Source organism: Syngnathus floridae, chromosome 17 (assembly GCF_059516105.1).
Source record: "Syngnathus floridae isolate MCC-2025c chromosome 17, RoL_Sflo_1.0, whole genome shotgun sequence".
Lineage (NCBI taxonomy): Eukaryota > Metazoa > Chordata > Actinopteri > Syngnathiformes > Syngnathidae > Syngnathus > Syngnathus floridae.
This window is the reverse complement of record NC_142429.1, coordinates 8542031-8561305: the sequence shown is the minus strand read 5'-3', so window position 1 is coordinate 8561305 and position 19275 is coordinate 8542031. Positions and strand designations below refer to the sequence as shown.

General features: G+C 42.0%; 4 protein-coding genes across 5 annotated transcripts; 2 read left to right on the top strand and 2 right to left on the bottom strand.

Moving 5' to 3' along the window:
- Positions 1–160: 160 nt before the first annotated feature.
- Positions 161–6571, top strand: znf598 (zinc finger protein 598). The gene is made up of 12 exons (XM_088358108.1): positions 161–580; positions 1149–1261; positions 1351–1480; positions 1686–1897; positions 1992–2209; positions 2279–2372; positions 2515–2693; positions 2782–2860; positions 2938–3809; positions 3929–4094; positions 4181–4328; positions 5065–6571. The coding sequence occupies exons 1-12, from the start codon at positions 407–409 to the stop codon at positions 5440–5442; spliced, it is 2763 nt and encodes a 920-aa protein (XP_088214234.1). The 5' UTR covers positions 161–406; the 3' UTR covers positions 5443–6571.
- Positions 6572–6637: 66 nt separating this feature from the next.
- syngr3a (synaptogyrin 3a) lies at positions 6638–13686 on the bottom strand. Its single transcript, XM_088358113.1, has 4 exons — positions 13456–13686; positions 11425–11659; positions 11068–11213; positions 6638–10576 (listed from the first exon to the last, which is right to left on the bottom strand). The coding sequence occupies exons 1-4, from the start codon at positions 13555–13557 to the stop codon at positions 10370–10372; spliced, it is 690 nt and encodes a 229-aa protein (XP_088214239.1). The 5' UTR covers positions 13558–13686; the 3' UTR covers positions 6638–10369.
- Positions 13687–14601: 915 nt separating this feature from the next.
- gfer (growth factor, augmenter of liver regeneration (ERV1 homolog, S. cerevisiae)) lies at positions 14602–16238 on the bottom strand. The gene is made up of 3 exons (XM_088358114.1): positions 15840–16238; positions 15403–15605; positions 14602–15250 (listed from the first exon to the last, which is right to left on the bottom strand). Exons 1-3 carry the CDS (start codon positions 16035–16037, stop codon positions 15088–15090), a joined length of 564 nt encoding a protein of 187 aa, XP_088214240.1. The 5' UTR covers positions 16038–16238; the 3' UTR covers positions 14602–15087.
- Positions 15310–19244, top strand: drg2 (developmentally regulated GTP binding protein 2). 2 transcript variants are annotated; one of them, XM_088358110.1, is made up of 14 exons: positions 15310–15997; positions 16675–16767; positions 16992–17152; positions 17295–17384; positions 17459–17519; positions 17602–17692; positions 17772–17844; positions 17918–18008; positions 18083–18180; positions 18265–18341; positions 18413–18501; positions 18575–18633; positions 18714–18767; positions 18909–19244. In XM_088358110.1, the coding sequence occupies exons 2-14, from the start codon at positions 16704–16706 to the stop codon at positions 18993–18995; spliced, it is 1095 nt and encodes a 364-aa protein (XP_088214236.1). In that variant the 5' UTR covers positions 15310–15997; positions 16675–16703; the 3' UTR covers positions 18996–19244. The 2 variants fall into 2 exon arrangements, with proteins under 2 accessions (XP_088214236.1, XP_088214235.1); XM_088358109.1 differs by lacking the exon at positions 15310–15997 and adding an exon at positions 16353–16551.
- Positions 19245–19275: the final 31 nt, after the last annotated feature.

The window sequence follows — 19275 nt, the reverse complement described above, 5'->3', positions numbered from 1 at the left end:
AACCGTTTTAAAATCTACATTTTATTTTAAATAATTGGTTATCATTTCAGTAACGTCAGCCATTTTGTTTTCCATGGAAATTTGATTAAATCCAAATGAATTTCAATTCAAAGACGTTACGTCATATTCGTTTGACCAGTTGTATAAAAGCATATTGCGCAAACCCGGATGAAGGCGCTCGCCGCATGTTGTCTCCCACGTGGAATATCGTATGTAGATCTACATACAATATGTTTGCGCGAAGTACCACTACTGTGAGCTGTGAGCAGTTAATCCCCATGACATATAGATCATAGGTAAAGCGTTACGTTCCACGTCATTTTAGACTCGCAATTACGTAAGCACGACAGTGTCAGCGGCTGGACTCATTAGGCATTTTCTCTCTCTTTTTTGTTTTTACTCGATCATGGATTCAACAATCTCTAAGGAAACGGAGAAGCACTGTGTTTTGTGCTGTCAAGATAGCGACATCTTCGCCTTCGGAAAATGCGACCACCCGGTGTGTTATCGCTGCTCCACCAAAATGAGAGTGCTCTGCGAGCAGAAGTACTGCGCCGTCTGCCGGGAAGAGCTCGACAAGGTGCGGATATCGACATTACTGTGGCTCGAGGATGACGCTTAGCCATGCTAGCTAGGCCACGGTATTCTCCCAGTGAAAATGTATAAACTTCTGTTTAAAAATAGTGACAAAAAATACACTGGGAATGTATTGAAAATGGCGGAATACATAAAATACGTTGACAACAAGCTTGCTAGCTAGCCACCAGTCGCACTAGCTTCTTTTGTGGTAGCGCGACTTAAATGACAGCACAATCTAAAATTTTATTGTATTAAGAACTATTGCTCGTATTATAACCAAACATACATGTCTGATTTATGCGCGGTAATGGATAATCTTCCATTCGTCTCTCGCTCTGGTCAACAAGCTACACTGCTGAACAATGCTATACCAAAGTCATCTTTTATTTTGAATCAATCCAACACTACATATTGCACATACATCAAGGTAGCTGTGTAGTCTCAATTAAAGATATTAAAGGTGCTTTTCTTGAATTTGAACTTGCTACACAATGTCTGTGCAATTTTTTGGGGGAATTGTCCATAGAGTGAATGGATGTTAAATATATTTACCTCAATGTTGTTCTCAGGTGGTGTTTGTAAAGTCTCCGGAGGCCTTTTCTTCTCTGCCCCATCAGCAGTTCCCCTGTGACAAGAAGCATGACATCTATTTTGGTGATGAGAAGATCTATGCTCAGTACAGGTCAGTTTTGTGTAATGAATTGGTTGCATAATTTTTTCCATCAGATAATCATTTTATGTTGTGGTTAATTCCTGTCTTGGTTTCCTCAGGCACTTGCTGTTGGCACAATGTCCCTGTTGTGCCGAAGCTAAGATCTTCTCAAAGTTTGTGGAGCTGGAGCAACACATGAGGAAGCAGCATGAGCTTTTTTGTTGTAAACTCTGCACAAAGCATTTGAAGGTATTGTTACCTTTACTGATTGTGAGAAGGTGCTGACATTATTTTGGTCACTGTTTTAGGTAGAACATGGTTGCATTTTGTGGAGATATAGATGTCAACATTTATTGAAGTGTTTTAGTCTGTATTGTTTTGGCTCTAAAGTGTTAGTCTATTATATTTTATATATAATCTCAGTTATGATTCAATTCTTAACTTCCACCCCCAGATCTTTTCCCATGAGCGAAAGTGGTACAACCGCAAAGAACTCGCACGCCATCGAGCGCACGGAGATCCAGATGACACCAGTCACAGGGGACACCCCCTCTGTAAATTCTGCGACGACCGCTACCTCGACAACGACGAGCTGCTCAAACACTTGCGGAAGGACCACTACTTCTGCCACTTTTGTGATGCTGACGGCTCTCAGGAATATTATAGGTGTGTGACAGCGCACAGGCCACCTTGCCATGATGTGTGAAAAAGTTTTTTTGGTTGTGTTAAAACTGTGTCGTCCAAACTGTTGCGTTTGCAGTGATTACCAGTACTTAAGTGAGCACTTCAGAGAAAGTCACTATCTGTGTGAGGAGGGCGTATGTGCCACCGAGCAGTTCACCCACGCATTCCGTACCGAGATCGACTACAAGGCACATAAGGCTTCGGCGCACAGCAAGAGCCGCGCCGAGGCCCGCCAAAACCGCCACATCGACCTGCAGTTCAACTTGGCTCCGAGACAACAGAGGAGGAATGAAGGTTCGACCCACGCTCTATTGCGATGCAACGGATCTGTTGAAGTTCAATGGAAGCGTTTGTGTCTATCAGGTATGGTGACCGGGGAGGATTATGAGGAGGCCCGTCATCAACGAGGAGGAAGGGGAAGACCTCAGATGGGACAGAAGAGCTGGCGGTACTCTCGGTGAGTCTTAATAGGCGTGGAACGTCTCACTGTGGAGTGATAAAACCCATGCGGCAATTTTGTCTCTTCCTAATATATCCGTCTGTTGCTGTTAAGGCACATTCCAGCCATTCACGGGATTGTTTTGTTATGTTCTGTGCAGCGAGGAAGAGGACAGAGAGGTGGCGGCCGCTATGCGGGCTTCAATGGCCTTACGTCGACAAGAGGCTCGAATGGCTGCGCTGGAGAGGAGCGCTCCCAAATATTATCGGGAAGAGAGGACAGAGAGAACTGAATCAGAAGCGCTGACTGGACCAACCAAACCAACAAGTAAACCTCCAGGTCAACAAGATACATTTTCTTTATTTCTACAATTTACTTTAGATTGACCAGCAGTAGCTGTAATGCTTTTGTTGTCACCTTTTTGCAGTAAGGACAATGAGGAGTTTGAATCCCATGGAGGAGGAAGATGACTTTCCAGTGTTGGGTGCTGCCGCACCTCCTGCCATGTAATAAAACACAACACGGTACAAAAACCACCCACGCAACTTGCAATGAGTTCAAATATGTTTGTGTGTGTGTGCAGTGTGAAATCCTCTTCACCGGTGGTCCCCTCGGGTCCCAGGACTCTGAAGGAAGATGACTTCCCCAGCCTCTCAGTAGTTAATGTCGCAACCCCCTTGACACCATCCTATCCTGCCCAACCCAAAAAGTCATCTTCTTTTCAAGAGGAGGACTTCCCTGCTCTGGTGTCCAAAATCCAGCCCCGAAAATCTGCAACGGGCAAGAGCTCTGCGTGGTCCACTCACACTGCACCAGCCCCGCCCAAGGCTCAGCCCCCGCCGTCTTCTAGGCCTCCCCCTCCACTCTCCTCAGCATCCCACGGCCCCCAACTCCTTACCTCCTCAAGCTCGTCATCGTCAAGGAGAAAAAAGAAAGTCGGGGAGAACTTAAAAGTCGCTCCCTTACGCTCGCCTTCGTCCTCAGACGACGAGAGCGGCGGAATGACGCAGCAGCAGTTCCGCTCGGTGCCCACCATGCTCGACATATCGTCTCTGCTTACGGTTAAAGGAAATGGCAGCAAACCTTTAACTGCCACCAGCAGCCCCCCCACTCCGAACCAGAGCGGTGACCCCCCTACCACTAAAACCAGCAAAAAGAAAAAACAAAAGAACTCCAGCTCTCCTACAAACTCTTCAGCATCAGGAACACAGGGTGCTCCAGCAAAGACTCTTTCGGTGGAAACCACGGCTCAAAAGGAGAACGTTCCTGAAAAAACGAGGAACAAGCCCTCCGGCGCCGCGGCGCTGACAGCAGCGAGCCGATTGGTTAACGGCTTCAACGAGAAACCGGCCATTAGTAAAGAGTCGGTCACGGCACCGCCGCAACCTAGCGCAGATGCGTTTGTAGAACAAGAGGAAGACTTCCCGGCCCTCAAGACTAAGAAGCCACCTCCAGGTAAAGACCTGATCTTTGTGTGCCTGCTTTCTAACTTAACGTGCTTCATTTGGCTCTGCTCAAAAAGCCTTAATGTGAGATCGTTGCTGTTAGTAAAACATGAACATGATGTCACGCAGGCTTCAAGACCTCCTTCCCAACAAAGTCATCAACTCCAGCTTTATCCTCCTCAATGCCACCACCTCCACCCGGCTTGGCACTCTTGGCCACTAAGCCGCCTCCAGGCTTCACTGGTATCCCACTCAACAGTAATGTGGTGGAGACCCCTCCTTTGGCAAGCAACCCGTAAGGACAATTTCTCCCCGCACATCAACACATTTTTATTTTATTTTTTTTAGTGGTGCCTTACTGTTTTATTTCCCCTCCGACAGGCTCCCTAAATCATCCAACAGTGATTACCTGGTTCCGGAGGACTTCCATCAAAGGAACCAGGAACTGATCCAGTCCATTCGGATGTACCTTCATGATGATGAGTCCAAGTTCAATCAGTTCAAGAACTACTCGGCACAATTCAGACAGGTACCTAAAATGCATGAATGTATATTTAGATTTTGTACACACACCTGTGTGGGAAAAATATGCAATTGAACAAACATGGGAGGTTTCTGCCCGACAGTGGCAAATGTTGGTTAAACGCGCTTTCATTGTGTGTGTGTACATGTTCAATTTAAGTACATTTCAAGGAGTATACTCAATTTCAAGGGGAATACTGTGAACCGCCACCTTATTGCAAAGCGGGAAAACAATGCGTTTTGCGCTCTGTCGTGCTAAATAGAATATGGTCGACATTCGTAATAAACGTGGAATGAAAGGAGCATTTTTAAGCAAAGTCGCTCCATCTACATTTCCTCATATTTGCTTCTTCATTGTCATCAAACTTAAGGGTAAGTACACATTTCATTGTTTTTGTATTACTATTAATAGCGGTAAACTTCTATTTAAACTTGTATAACTGCTTAAAATGTTTAAGTCAATTGTCGTCATTAAAGTTAAGGATTTTTTTGTTATTTTACTCAGAATTAGGCTTGAGTGATGTAGATGTGTATTTGCAAAAGCTTGATTTCTGATTTTAGAATATTGAGTATAGAAAGGCAAAGGACAGTGAGCCCCTCCAGCACAGGTGAATGATAAACAACCTCGGGTTACAAATAAGAGCAGCCGTTTTCCCCGAGTGAATCGTGACGGTCTCCACTGTAATTCAAATTCCACTTGATATTTTTTCCTATCACCCCTGACACTCTCCAAACGTTTCCAGGGCGCCCTATCCGCGACCCATTATCACCGCAGCTGCAAAGACCTGCTGGGCGACAATTTCAACCGCATCTTCAACGAGCTGCTGGTGCTCCTCCCCGACACAGTCAAGCAGCAGGAGCTCCTGTCGGCGCACGGAGACTGCAAGGCTCTGGAGAAACAGTCAGGGATGGGGGGAGGCGGAAGGAAGAATAAGAACAAAAAAAACGTGTGGCAGACGCCTAGCGCACAGGTTAACGCCGCCTCCGAGCTGGACTGCCAGGTGTGCCCCACGTGTAGACAGGTGCTAGCCCTGAAGGATTTCAACTCCCACAAAACGCTGCACATGAGGGAGAACGACGAGTTCCCTTCCTTGCAGTCCATTAGCCGAATTATCAGCTAGCCCCGTTGCGCCAATAAGTACTCTCTTGATTACTCTCATTGGCCGTTGCCAGCATGGAAGGCGGCAGCGGTTGGTCGCCGCTCAAAAGGGGGACGGGGGGGCCCAACGTGACTTTTGATAATCAATTCATCCAAACGCGTCGCAGTTAAAATGTCAAGTCGCGTTCCAACTGGGCCGTTGGCAGTGTGCAACCACAACTGTTGGCTCATTTCAAAAGGAGGCAAGACGGAACCTGATAAGTTACTTGAAGAATCCTTAGACCCCTTTTCTTCTTTTCATGAACAGCTGCTCATATTTGAGTATCAAGTCAGGATACCTGGTGCAAAAAAAGCAGTTCTAAATTATTTAGCTCATTGCGTTCATGTAGCTCTTGAGCTCCATTGAGTTGACTGTATGCAGAAAAAAAAAAAAACTTTAATTCTGTTCAGACATGTAGAATGGGAGTTTGCAAATTTGAAATCATATTTGTTGAATAGTACATGATAAATCATAACGTCCCATCTACCTCTCATTCGATAGAAAAGAAACCACCATGTCTGAAGATAAACAACCAAGAGACAGAGGGTTCAATCATTTGTTGCGCGGTAACCACGACCGGTGACTCGTTACCACGGAAAAGCACCTCATTTGTAATTGAGTGTGCGGTTTGAGGATTGACTCGAGTTTTCTTTTTTGTGATCCCGCTACGAGTGCACCCATGAGTGCACTACTAATAATCGCCAACTCTTAAGCTCTTACTTGAGATTAAGTTAATTAAAACATTGGGCTAGGTTGGACCAGACTATGAATATTTGAAATTTAAGAAACTCAAATTGCTTTCCGTTAGCTTATTTTCTGTTTAAATTATACGACTTAATTTTGAATAAGCAGGTTTAATAACACCTCGCCGAGGTTAAAAGTAGCACATTTTTTATTTCAGCCTCCGGGTTTTAGACTTAAGTGGTGCATGGGACTGTGACGCACGCTTGTGCCGGTGGCCTTGCGTGTGTGTTCATCTTCTCTCAGGACCTTCAGCTTGCAGTGCCCACGTGTCAATAACTTCATGACGTCATTTCTGTACATCATACCACTGATGCTGCTGATGTTTCTATTTCTTGTCTGGCTCCATTAAAGCCCTTTCTGTCACATGTATGTTGCTACTTGTTTTTCTTTATGTACCGATTTAAAAAAAAAAAAAAAAAACAGGCAGTCTAAAAACATTTTTCTTATCTTTTTTTATTATTAGGAGTGATGCTCAGACTGCAGCCCAGAGTCATCCACAAAATAATAACACTTTTTCTGTACACAGCATTTTCTTTTTCCTCTTTTCTTGATACACAGAAGTCAAAACACCCGTCGAAACAAGAAAATAAAACCTCAAGACGTATCATAAAAGGGCAGCACGCTAAAATAAAAAACTCGTTAGTTTTATGGGCTTTTTGATTTCCATCGTCACTTTGACGGCGGAAAAAATTGTAACATCCATGCAAAGAATTACACTGGAACCCTCACAATTAACAGCACCAGCATTACTACATATCACTTTTATTATATCCCAGTCCAACGAAACTACAGCATGATCACAGACTTTTAATTTTTGTGTCCATGGCCCATTTAGGAGTTCCCAAAAAGTATTTCTGTATAAGAGTGCATTCTAGTTCATAATTATTTGTCATATATAGAGATATGTTTTCTTTTTAAAAGGAGTACAGAACAAATCAGACCCTGAACATCATCACATAAATGTTCCATTGACTTCAATTGTACAATCAAACCAACACGAGAGCAGTGTACATGGGCCAGAGCACAAAACACACAATGTTGGACTTGATATTATTATTATTTTTTTAGTCTACCACACAGACAGACAGAAAAAAGAGAACAACAATACAACCTGACCCGAGCATCAGTCACACCCAGCCGTACTTTACATTGCTCTACTGCTTCTACATTGGCTTTGAAATTGATTTTGGAAATGAAATTGCAAATACTCACACGGTTAGATAAATTCAAGCTTCATAATGTGTACGTTGATGTTTTATCAGAAAAGCTGATATCAGTGCAGAGTTGAAAAGTTAGGAAAGCAGTTTATTGATGCACGTAGTGGGCGGGGCATTTATTTTTTTGAACCTAAATCTATCCATCCATCTCGAGTTGGAGTGTAGAATTAATATAATTTTATTTTTCCATCTGACAGCAAAGCACTCGCTCTAAAGCGGGCGCATCAGCTCAAAGCCCCAGCGAACATGCTCGCGAACAAATGTAAAAAAAAAAAAAATCCCCCCTCCTAGCTCTTTCCCTTTTCTCTACTCATGGCCGACAATGAGGCGCTCTAAAGCAGCCGCATGATTGGACTGTCTGAAAAGATATTTCTGGACGTTGGCATAGCGAATAGAGGCCTTTGTTTGAGGACATACAGCAAATCGAGTAAAAACGTGCATCAGCTTTTCGTTGGCTGTTGCATTCGCTACGCAGTTTTAACATCAACCACCAATAGTTGGAAATTGATTTAAAATACACCAAAAGCATTTGATCTGTTTCAATTAACGACGGGAAATAATCCAAGTGGATTTAACAAAATATTAAAACAGAAATAAACTCCCCACTTGCAGTTTGGTGAATCATATTATAAAAAAAATCTGATCTCAATTTTTCCTGGAAGTAGGAAGCAATGCAATTTAGTGAAGGAAGGTCATTTTTTTTTCTTTCCGCCCTCGTCTTTAACCTCACTGATTATTTTAACTCCCGATTGTTTGCTGTCATTGGAACTCAATTGATGCGATTGTAACATCAGTGACGTTGAAATTGAATAAAGAGTCTGCGGGCTGTGCCATTTAAAGATCCATTTCCGTTATGGAGTCTTCCAGGAAATAAAACACTGTGGGACATTTTCAGCCTAAAGCAATGTCATGCAGTTGCGATAGCATCGTTTTTTTTATTTATTTATGTAATGCATTCATAACTATATATTATAATTGTTAGTAAAATGGCAATAGGGGATGCTGCCAGCTGTTGAATTTCATATAGGGTTAATTTCATACATTAATATCATGCATTTTCCTATTCCGATTACTTTTAAAATAGAGCTGTCTCTTTGCATTTATACCAGCTTTGTTCAGCAGAGGGCGCTGTTTCCTGGGTTGAAAACTTACGCGCTAGTCAAAATAATAAAACATTTCTGTTAAGTCGTGTAGCAATAGCCTCCCTCAGTCCTAACACTTGTTCCTGAAAATAAATTTAACGCGACAACATTTTTAACGCATCCACGCACTCGAGCATGCACACGACTGTCACAGTTACACCTGAGCGGCCCGCTTCTCTCCCTCTCACCATGGCAACAGAACCCCCAAGGAGATTTCTAGTTTGGCATGTGACCACACGACGACCAACCTAAACCGCGAGTCCCCGTAAACAGACAATGTGTTCAACGTGATGAAAAGATTCATAAGAACATAGGGCAGTTTGGCAGCTTCTAAAAAGTAAACAACTGATGTACAGAAAGATTCTCCCGACTCACTCGGATTCAATCTCAGACGCCGTCTCAAATGACACACGACCTACATTCCCTGGTACTGAAATTTATACATGAACATTTAGGTGGAGATCGCCTTAATCAGGGAGGAATATGTTGGAGGTCACCATGACATGCATGACAATAATAAATATTCATTTCAAGCTTGAATTGGATTCAACATTTTCCAAGTCAAATTTGCCTGAGGTTTGTTTGTACAATTCAAAGCTGAAAAGAGTGTGTCATTTGAGGCAGAGCCGACGATTGGTTGAGGATGGATATCCAGAAAGTGAACGCACCGTTATAATTCCAATTCAATTACTATCGGATTTCTATCCTAAAAATCATTTTGATTAATTTAATTTTAAATTTTACCTTTTTTATCTGTCAGCAAATTGAAATCAGGAAATCTTCCAATTTAGGCTAGTGAATCTATACAACAGGAAATTTCGCTTTTTAAATTGAACTACAGAAATAAATTGCTTTCTAGTTAATATAAAAAGTCTACACACCCCTGTTTGAATGCCAAAATTTTTGTGACATTTGTTTTATCCGACACTTTTCAATTTTGTTGTCCAGGTTATAGGTAACATTAATTATTTTATTTTTTAAAGGATTGATCTTATTTTTATATTCTACAAAATGTCATTTAAACAGGAGTGTGTAGATTTTTTATAGCCACTGCATATGTGCAAATACTTAAGATAACACTCGATTGAAACAAAAAAAATCCATTTGTACTGATCATAAGTCACATTGTATTTTTTTTTTTCAAAAATTTTCAAATGGATGTGGATTCACTTTCTATATCCACCGCAAAAGTCATCTACTTAAACCACAGTACAGTATAGTATACATCAATCTGCATGAGAATGTGAGATATTGCACTTAGTCACAAAAACATTGTGGTGATGATAATGATGTTGTTCAGCATGTGTAAATCTACTCGGTTAAGTCACTGTCAGTACAGTATGGCACTTCAGTTGCTATCCCTACATTTGGAAACATGCAGATTTAATACACATTATCACTGTTAAACTGCAGCGAGAGGAGACGGAATCAAATGAAATAAATAAAAACATTCCCCAGAATAATTTGGCATGAGAGGGAATACTTCATATTTCAAGTGAAGGTGCTTTTTCGTACTGCTTACTAGTTGCTCTCCTATTTAACATGTGAATACTGCAAAATGGCCTCATCTTCTATGGTTCCTCCTCTTGTTTCCTTTCTTTCTTTATTTTTTTTAATCGTATCCTAATCTGCATGAAAGTGAGTCTAGAAAAGTGCAGATAAAGCTGGAATGTTCACGTAATCAACAAGAGGAGGAAACAAAAGAGCGGTTTTTATTTATTTTTTTGCCCCCACCCTTGAAAATCCAGCCCACAATGATTGCTAGTGGACCATGACGTAGAGCAATTTAACTTCTCGTGTATTTTTTTAGTAAATGGGAACCTGATATGTAGGTGCTGCGTTGTTCTCTGTAAACGGAGGGTTTTGGTAGGTCTCTGTGGTGTCGGTGGTGCCCCCTGGTGAGTTGGAGGGTAACGGCTGGGTGGGTGCTACACCATCCAAGTGCTCTGAGGTGAACAAGGTCATGTCAGTGCCCAGCAGGTACTTCTGCACCGCACGTACTGTAAGACCAGCCTGAAATCACAATTGAATAGACACACGTAAGAAAAACGCCGCGGCACTAGTTTAGCCGAAAGCAGATTTTGCATCATGATTTAATGCTGCAATTCCTTTCATTGTGTTGTTTGTGTGTCTGCCTTGGCCACTAGGTGGCAGTGCAGTACAGCTATGCAGATACAAATGAAGAAGAATAGACTTCTTGTATATCTATAAATGACAGTCATGCAGATACAAATGAAGAATAGACTTATTGTACATCTATAAATAACTCAGTAAGATGCTGACAGTCATTTTTTTGTGGAGGATAAAGAATATATGCCTGTGGGTATTCTTATAGTATGTGTAATTTGCAGAATACTTGTTAAAAATAAATTGGGGACCCATTAATATCCTTGGACCCCCCCTCGCCCCCGAGGAAAAAAAATCTAGCTCCGCCAGTGGGTAATATTGTCCAAACTATTCTCCTGGTTGAAAATCGCAGCATTAGTGTAGCTTCAGTTTCTTACCCAAGTGATGATAGAGAAGAAAGAAAAGGCGATGGCAGCCCGAGCTGCATCAGCGCCCTGGTTGAGGGGCAGCTCAGCAGCCGTTGTTCGAGACCACTGGTTAGCCAGGAAGCAGAAACTTACAAAGTACAAGAAGGCCCAGAAACCTGCCAGAGAGACAGACACAGCTGAATAGTTGAGAAGATTCATCAGCTGATGTTTCTTCATTCAAACTGGGTTTCGATTCTCGTAAAATCTTATGATGTGACATATCCTTGATGAGAACAAAGGAAGTAGGACTTTCAAAAACATTTGAAGGGAGAACCCCAAGCTATTTTAGACTTCTACAGTACTTGAAAAGAGGAAGACAATCCTCACCTGAGAAGCCGATCTCAAGCATGACGGCCTTCTTGCGGTCTTTGACGGAGCTGATGGAAGAGAATTTGTAGTCGAGTAGCATGAAGAAGGAGCAAGCCAGCAGGCCCACCAGGCCCACGAACACGCCGTAGTTGCATGCGTCCGCGTTCTTGTTGAAGACACAGTAGAGACGTTCGCTGCCTATGTTCACGTAGCCCTCGTTCACGATGGAGGCGAACACCACCAGTGAGAAGATCTTTACAAAACATGAGATGATTTTTCAGGTACAAGTGTAGATAAAGTTGTTTTTTAGAAAAATACACTCGGCAGTATTGCAAGTGAACATCTCTTTGCCCGCGCTCAGACCAAAAGCATTAACCTAATTTCCATCCTTTCTGTTATGACTGACTGGAGAGTTTGATGCTTCGCTTCCTTACCAGAATCAAATAGTCCCGAGGCATTTTCTCTGAGTGTGTGTCTGTGTGTGTGTGTATTTATATGTTTGAAAAGCACAAGCCATACAAGTTGCCATTGCTAATGCTAAATGTCTCTTTCCTCATGATTAACAACTCTCCTTCATAAATCCGTCTTTATTCTTCTCACACATTCACATAGTTGAGTAACAGTGGATGGCAGAACAGGGCCATGTGACACACACACACACCCACATGGGGGTGTGGGTCATATGATGGCGGAAGGACACACAAAGGGAGAATGTCGGAGCCACAATCACGTGTCTGCTTCTAATCTGCTTAGATACACAGGTGGTTCAAGTGGCTTGCTGCAAAGCAATGCACCTGCAAAAATCATATTGTTCATATTTAGAGTTGTCAAAATTCATTGATTAATCGACACGTAATCATCAGATGAATTGACAACTATTTTAATAATGTAGTAATTGTTTAGGGCTATTTTTATTATTGAATGGTCCAAATCATCTGACAGCCTCTCAATAGCAATTATTCATTAATTTTTTAGTCGGAACTTTGGGTTACTCTATCTGGATTCGTGGGAATACTTCATATTATAGTATGTTGTCAGTAGTTGTATGTTTGGAGGAACAGCCAAGAAAAATGCAACCATCATAGATCACATGGATGAAGGAAGGGAGGATGGATGGATGGATGGATGGATGGATGGATGGATGGATGGATGGATGGATGGATGGATGGATGGATGGATGGATGGATGGATGGATGGATGGATGGATGGATGGATAAATGGATAGATAGCTAGATAACGATCACAATCGCTAGATGGATTGATAGATGGCTAGATCGATAGACTTTTGTATTAAACGCACACAGTCCACTATTGGTCATGTTCAGTTCTGATCAGATATGGAATGTTTAATCAGTCCCATTGTCAACACGGTGCCAAACAATTCTCTCGCGACTTATATTTACACACATTTCACGCCGTTTCATCCCCACATCGGTCGGAGAGAGAAAATCTTTTGCGTGTCACCCTGAAGTGACGCTTCTTTTTAAATGTCAGGCCGCGGTGCGAGTTCGTGGGCCTGCGTGCGTGCGCAGTGACGTTCACGGACCAATCACAGGTGGGATAACAGTCGACGACGTTTAAGGCAAATCAGTAGCTAATTTTGCTGAACAATATGGCTTTGCATGATGAGTAAGACTATTTGATTATTTAAATGTGATAAATAACCAGGCTTAAGGTTAATATAGTGTTTTTTTTTTAGCTCATTTGAACGTTCATTGGATTAAATACATTAAAAAAAAAAAAACAGGAAGGTAGTGTTATGTTGCGTTTGGGTCTCTTGAGCATCTAATAAGACAAACGCCCGACGCTGGGCCTTGGTTTCATGCGCTGCATTAACACATAATAGGAACTGAACATTTATTACCCGTTTTTCCACAATGCATTACATTTCTAGTTTGTGCGTGTTTTTTTTTTTCTTCATCATTGATGTGTAGACGGACCCCGGCCGTCACGAGGCTCGCGCAGCTCCGATAACAGAGATAACCCACGCGCACAAACAGCAGGAGCGTAACTAATCATTTGAAAATAAAAAAAAAGAACATCTCTCACCCACGACAAGGCTCTGAGGATGGTCTGTGGCTGTTTAGCAAATGTAATTGGGTCGATAGTGGACCCGGCGCGGCCCGCTCCGAATGATCCCACTCCGTCCATCTTCGGTGGTTCCGTGAACGCTTGTCGACGCTCGCTCGCTCGCTCCTCGCGGCTCCGGGGCACGCGCTGCCCAGCTCTGCTCTACTCTCTTCTGCTCTGCTGCAGGGACGCTCCTGCATGCGCGCTCACGTCTCCTGCAGCGGCTACGCGCGTAACGAGCACGAGGGTTTGCGCTCGCCCTCACTGGGAGCGCAATGGGATCAATACTGCACTGCCAAATCATGACTGTGGAATATTTGAATACATACCTAATGGCCTCCACATTTAGCTATTTAGTCGTACACACAGTGTTTGGAAAGAAAAAAAGGAGGCGTTTATTTATTCAGGTGGCCATTAAGTATATAGTGTCCATTTGATCTGAAGCCAGTATGTGAGGATGTCGATATAAATGAAAGGAAATAGATTTCTATCAATCAATTAATTAATCAAGCTAGTGCTGGATGATTTGACCCTACAGCTTCCTCTAAATTTATTATATAGTCCACATTTTCATTTCCTGTATGTGTAGTGGCAATACCATGCTCAGGGGCTCTCCAATTTGTGTTATTGTATTGTAAATATACCTCAGTCTATAATTCTAGAAGATATTTCAAACTCATCCTACATTATACCTTAAAAATAAAAAATAGACAGAATTTATTTTAGTAAAGACTTCCTCTTACAACCCGGGCTAAACTTAGCTCCTCCCCATCATGCAAAGATGTTTAAGAGTTGCAATATATCACTTCAACATCTTGTACACGTCTTTGAGTAACCTCATGTTTTTTTTTTTTGCAAACTCGACCATAAGCAGTAGATAGTGAACAATTATTCCCCAAAAAATCCTAAAAAAAAAACCCAATAGACTGGCTACCAAAACTAGCATCAGTGTTGTGGTACTCATAATTCTTTAACCTTTAAAAAAAAAGAAGAAAAAACTAATATAGCAGCAAAAATGTAATATATTATTATGTGAGATTATCTTCCAGAGTTTGTGTACACCAATGTAGATGAATACAAATAAGCTTGGATCACATTAAGGGTAAACGTTAGCAGTCTGGTATGTGTGTGTGCCCCTTTCAGTGTTTATTAATAGCCCACGTGTACACCGATAGCAGATCATATCACAATTGACCTTAGAAGTTCTTAGGCTTGGACCTAAAATTTCAGCCATTAATGAATCGATGTTTGGTGAAAATTTCATATTTGACGTATGAAATTATATTTCCAAACAAAAATGCTGGGAATGTCGTTTGATGCTATTAAAGGCTGAATGACATCCAAGCATGTGATTTAAAAACAAACAAAAAAAACTAATGAGGAATTTGTTGTAATGATGGACAAATACCAAAATGTCGATGTTCAAACTCAACATGTTTCATTATGAAGGTTGGTCCGGAACATGTGTTTGTACCCTTAATTTTTTATCAGCAACAAAAACATTAAATGACAGCAAAACAGGAAAATCCCTGAAAAATTCATTCATCCTGTCATGTGATGTTGTTCCATCGCAGACCGCATCTACACTCAAAAGTTCTGCAATGCTTTCTCTCAGTCGCAGGAACCGTCTTTCCATCCATCCTTCCACCTCTCATCAACTCGGGAGCAATCGAACTCGGGCTTGCCCAGACGCACGTTGATGTTGTTATGGAGTCGACAGAACCACTGGGACAGAGCGTGGCGGCTCCTGGTGTCCGGTTGATTGGTTTTTAATCTGTGGGGAGGAAATGATGTCATCTGAATAACTTCATTTGACAAAGACAAGAATACAATATCCCCTCAAATAGTCGTCTACTGTCTGTGAACTGAGTTAAATTACAGTTACTATTTTTTTCTACTTCTATGATTTGGCAGCAACAGTCTGACCTGTTCCTAAGGTCTTCTGCACATTCATCACAGGGGAAGAATTTGGAGAAGAGGTTAATGAATTGGCCCATCTCTTGCTGCTGGTCGGCGGACGGTTTATCGGGATAATATGCTGCCATGGTGTGAAGAAAGGACCAAGTGTTACGTCCCAACTCTTGTCTGTCCAGTGGGCACTCAGGCTCTTGTGGCTCAGCTTGGGGTTCCTGAAATGGTTTAAAATGGATGTTGACTATTATGTATCTGTTTTCAGTTGATTTGAGATTAAGTTCGGGACTTCTTGCCATCTATCTTCCACGCATTGGTGAGTTTTAATAATTTTTATTAATTTCAATGCCATTCCGTTTGCATATTGCTTTCCATGAGACTGATTCTATAGCAGAAGAAAGGTAGACGACCACTCGACTAAAAAGGCCTGCTATTGATTGACCCCATGTCACCTGCATAGTAGCAGCTGTCGTCTGCTGCTTCTGTGTCTTCATCCATGATTTAAAGTCCGTACAAGCGCGACACGGTTTCTTTTTCACCCCAGTTGCTCCCCCGCTCGAGTTGTCTTCAGTTTTACCGGCCACCGCAAAAGGAAAACCGTCAAAAGCAGGTGAGTCGGACGGTGCTGAGTCTTTCTGGGACGAGGACATATTTGTCCTCTGACCCCGCTGTATTTAAGATATTTACCAACTGATTATTAGTGTGAAAATTGATCCATGTTATAAATTTAATATTCTTAATTTCAAATCAGCATGCTTAATCTGCATTCTTTCCGCTGTCATGTAAATCCTGTATTTAACGGAAGCGACAGTCCAAAAATTGCTTACTGTATTCCGGGTGTGACGACATAACGAGGCGGAGTCTGTTTATACATGGGTAAATACTACCACATAGTGGCGAAAAACAGAACAGCAAGAGGAAATTGTCCTTTAAAGTAGTTCATACTCCTCCCCACAAGAGGGCAGTATTGCGCCTTAAGTCCGTAGAAGCCGATAACGTTGTAAACGAAGAAGTGTACGACCAGTTGTACTCCGCTGCCAAGGTTTTGGTTAACGGGAGCATGCTGACCAGTGGAGCTTATGTTAAAGTATAAACGTAAATTATTGCTGCCTTGTAAACTGTCCATGTTACAACCTGTGAATGCGGATACTTAACCAAACAAATGTGGGTTTGAGTTATCGTCTTTTAAGAACGTTTTTTCCGACTGTTAAATGTATTATTCGTTTAGCTGTTTGGCTAACCAAGCTAGATTGACACGTTTTTGTATGGGTTTTCTTCATTTGACAGTGTAACTGTGGTCCAGCTGAACTGACATTATGGGGATTTTAGAGAAAATCTCCGAAATAGAGAGAGAAATCTCTCGGACGCAGAAAAATAAAGGTAACGTTAAGAGCAAGTGGGGAGGTTACTGTCAGCAATGAACATAATGGAAGAACTTTGGAGTATTTTATGGCAGTAGGATGTCATTATAAAACCTGACATGAAAACAAAGAAATAATGTTAAGATGTGTTATTCACTTAGTAACAACAATTAATGTTAGTTTAGTGAAAATAACACTTGCTGGTCTGTGATGATTCACTTGTGTTTTTTTTTCACCCCTCAGCAACTGAGTATCATTTGGGCTTGCTGAAGGCCAAGTTAGCAAAATACAGAGCTCAGCTGCTGGAGCCCTCCAAGTCGGCGGGGGCCAAAGGCGAAGGTTTCGATGTTATGAAATCTGGAGATGCACGTGTTGCTCTCATTGGTTTTCCTTCAGTGGGAAAGGTATGTCTTCAATACTTGTGATGGAGTTGCGTTCCCTTATGAAAGTCTGAACACTGGTGAAAAGTTTTTATCCTTTTGTGTAACTTGGTGAAACTGTACTTTTGTGCTGAGTCGGAAAATAACTCACTTTTGTGTGCCACAGTCCACGTTCCTCAGTTTGATGACATCAACTGCCAGTGAAGCTGCCTCCTATGAGTTCACCACCCTCACCTGTATACCAGGTGTCATTGAGGTACATTCATTCACATTTAAATGTTGTCATGACTTATGTTCCACTCACTTGTATGGTTTTTTTTTTCAACACAGTACAAAGGTGCCAACATCCAGTTGCTGGATTTGCCAGGAATCATCGAGGGTGCTGCTCAAGGTAATCGACCTTGTCTGCTGAATGAGTAACTGTAATCCATCTCAGTGTGGATGTTAATTGCTACATTATGATACACTAACAGGTAAAGGAAGGGGTCGTCAGGTCATCGCCGTCGCCAGGACAGCAGACGTTGTCATCATGATGCTGGATGCCACCAAAGGGGACGTTCAGAGGTTAGTGGAGCAAAGTACCTTTTGTCTTCGTTTTGATTCCAGACCAAGGTCATGAGAGACATTTGTCTTTTCTCTCTAGAGCACTTTTAGAAAAAGAGTTGGAGTCAGTGGGCATTAGGCTAAACAGGGAAAAACCCAATATATATTTCAAGGTAAGCCGTTTATCTCATTTGAATTTTCACCAAAATCGTGACAGGGATTGTCTCCCTTTTTATGTCTCGACAGCAAAAGAAAGGCGGTGGGCTCTCCTACAACTCCACAGTACCTCTAACCCACTGCTCGGAGAAGATGGTTCAGCTCATCCTTCATGAATATAGTATCCTTCACAAGCAGGAACGCAGAAAACCAAATAAACATCTGATACGCTTGTTTTCTTTAACCGTCTCTCAGAAATCTTTAACGCAGAAGTCCTCTTCAGGGAGGACTGCACGCCGGACGAGTTCATTGATGTCATTGTCGGGAACAGAGTTTACATGCCTTGTCTATATGTAAGTTGGTTTTTTTTTTTTTGAAGAATTAATTTTAAGCTGCTGTTCAACTTGTATGCATCTTTTTCTGTCCGCATCAACCAGGTGTACAATAAGGTGGATCAAATCTCTATCGAGGAGGTGGACCGCCTGGCTCACAGACCTCACAGTGTTGTTATCAGGTCGGCCATCTTACCGAGCGCTATTGTGTGTGTTGGTTTAAGTGGTTAACTGACTGCTCTTCTTTTACTAGTTGCGGGATGAAACTCAACCTGGATTACCTTCTAGAGACGCTGTGGGAATACTTGGCTTTGATTTGCATTTTTACCAAGAAAAGAGGAGGTACTCTTTCAACACATTGCTTTTTTGCATTCACTTTCATCAACCTGTTTTGTTTTTTTCCTCACCCCAACAGAACGCCCAGACTTTGGTGACGCCATCATCATGAGAAGAGGAGCCAGCGTGGAACATGTGGTTAGTAGAGTCTCTGCAAATCTCTGGACAGTGTGTTGGGTTGACCTGAAACCGCCAACATTGCAGATGTTTGTTCACAGTGCCATCGTATCCACAGAACCTTAGCGAGCCAGTTCAAGTATGCTCTGGTTTGGGTAAGTTTTTACACAGCAATGCAAATATTTATGATTATTCCTATGCAACTTGAATGAATGACTTGTTGATTTGGATCAATCTGATCTAAGCACTTTAAATGTTAACTAGAGTTGTATCAAACAAGTGTAAACTGTTTGCAGGGCACCAGCACAAAGTACAGTCCGCAGAGAGTCGGTCTGACGCATATCATGGAGCACGAGGATGTCATCCAGATCGTCAAGAAATAAAAAAAAAAAAAAAATTCAGACACTCTGCAAGAGCTGTCACTGGCATTAAAATGGGTGGAAAAGGTCTACTTTGCGCTGCAATGGAAATGCACCCTCATCTCTCTTTATAATACTTTTATCCCCAAAACATTGCAAAGCATTTCCATGTTGAGCAAAAGTTGATTAATTTCCCTTTTATTTCAACAACTAAATTCATTGACAAGGAGGCGTGAGGAAGAAAGAATAAAGTCCACATTAGTTTAAAACCAAGTAGTCTTTGTTTGTTTTATGCTCGAATTAT

Bases quoted from the DNA above. Each gene is read 5' to 3' on its own strand.
- gfer (XM_088358114.1), bottom strand. From the start codon at position 16,037: ATGTCCTCGTCCCAGAAAGACTCAGCACCGTCCGACTCACCTGCTTTT. The intron at 15,606-15,839 runs GTGACATGGGGT...AAACCATTTCAG, and splicing joins CGACAGCTGCTACTATGCAG to GAACCCCAAGCTGAGCCACA. The intron at 15,251-15,402 runs GTCAGACTGTTG...TCCTCCCCACAG, and splicing joins GCAGAAGACCTTAGGAACAG to ATTAAAAACCAATCAACCGG.
- znf598 (XM_088358108.1), top strand. From the start codon at position 407: ATGGATTCAACAATCTCTAAGGAAACGGAGAAGCACTGTGTTTTGTGC. The intron at 2,210-2,278 runs GTTCGACCCACG...TGTGTCTATCAG, and splicing joins ACAACAGAGGAGGAATGAAG to GTATGGTGACCGGGGAGGAT. The intron at 2,861-2,937 runs GTAATAAAACAC...GTGTGTGTGCAG, and splicing joins GCTGCCGCACCTCCTGCCAT to TGTGAAATCCTCTTCACCGG.
- syngr3a (XM_088358113.1), bottom strand. From the start codon at position 13,557: ATGGACGGAGTGGGATCATTCGGAGCGGGCCGCGCCGGGTCCACTATC. The intron at 11,214-11,424 runs GTGAGGATTGTC...TCTCTCTGGCAG, and splicing joins GCTTGAGATCGGCTTCTCAG to GTTTCTGGGCCTTCTTGTAC. The intron at 10,577-11,067 runs GTAAGAAACTGA...TTGTGATTTCAG, and splicing joins TCTTCTCTATCATCACTTGG to GCTGGTCTTACAGTACGTGC.
- drg2 (XM_088358110.1), top strand. From the start codon at position 16,704: ATGGGGATTTTAGAGAAAATCTCCGAAATAGAGAGAGAAATCTCTCGG. The intron at 17,693-17,771 runs GTTAGTGGAGCA...TTTTCTCTCTAG, and splicing joins ACCAAAGGGGACGTTCAGAG to AGCACTTTTAGAAAAAGAGT. The intron at 18,768-18,908 runs GTAAGTTTTTAC...AACTGTTTGCAG, and splicing joins TCAAGTATGCTCTGGTTTGG to GGCACCAGCACAAAGTACAG.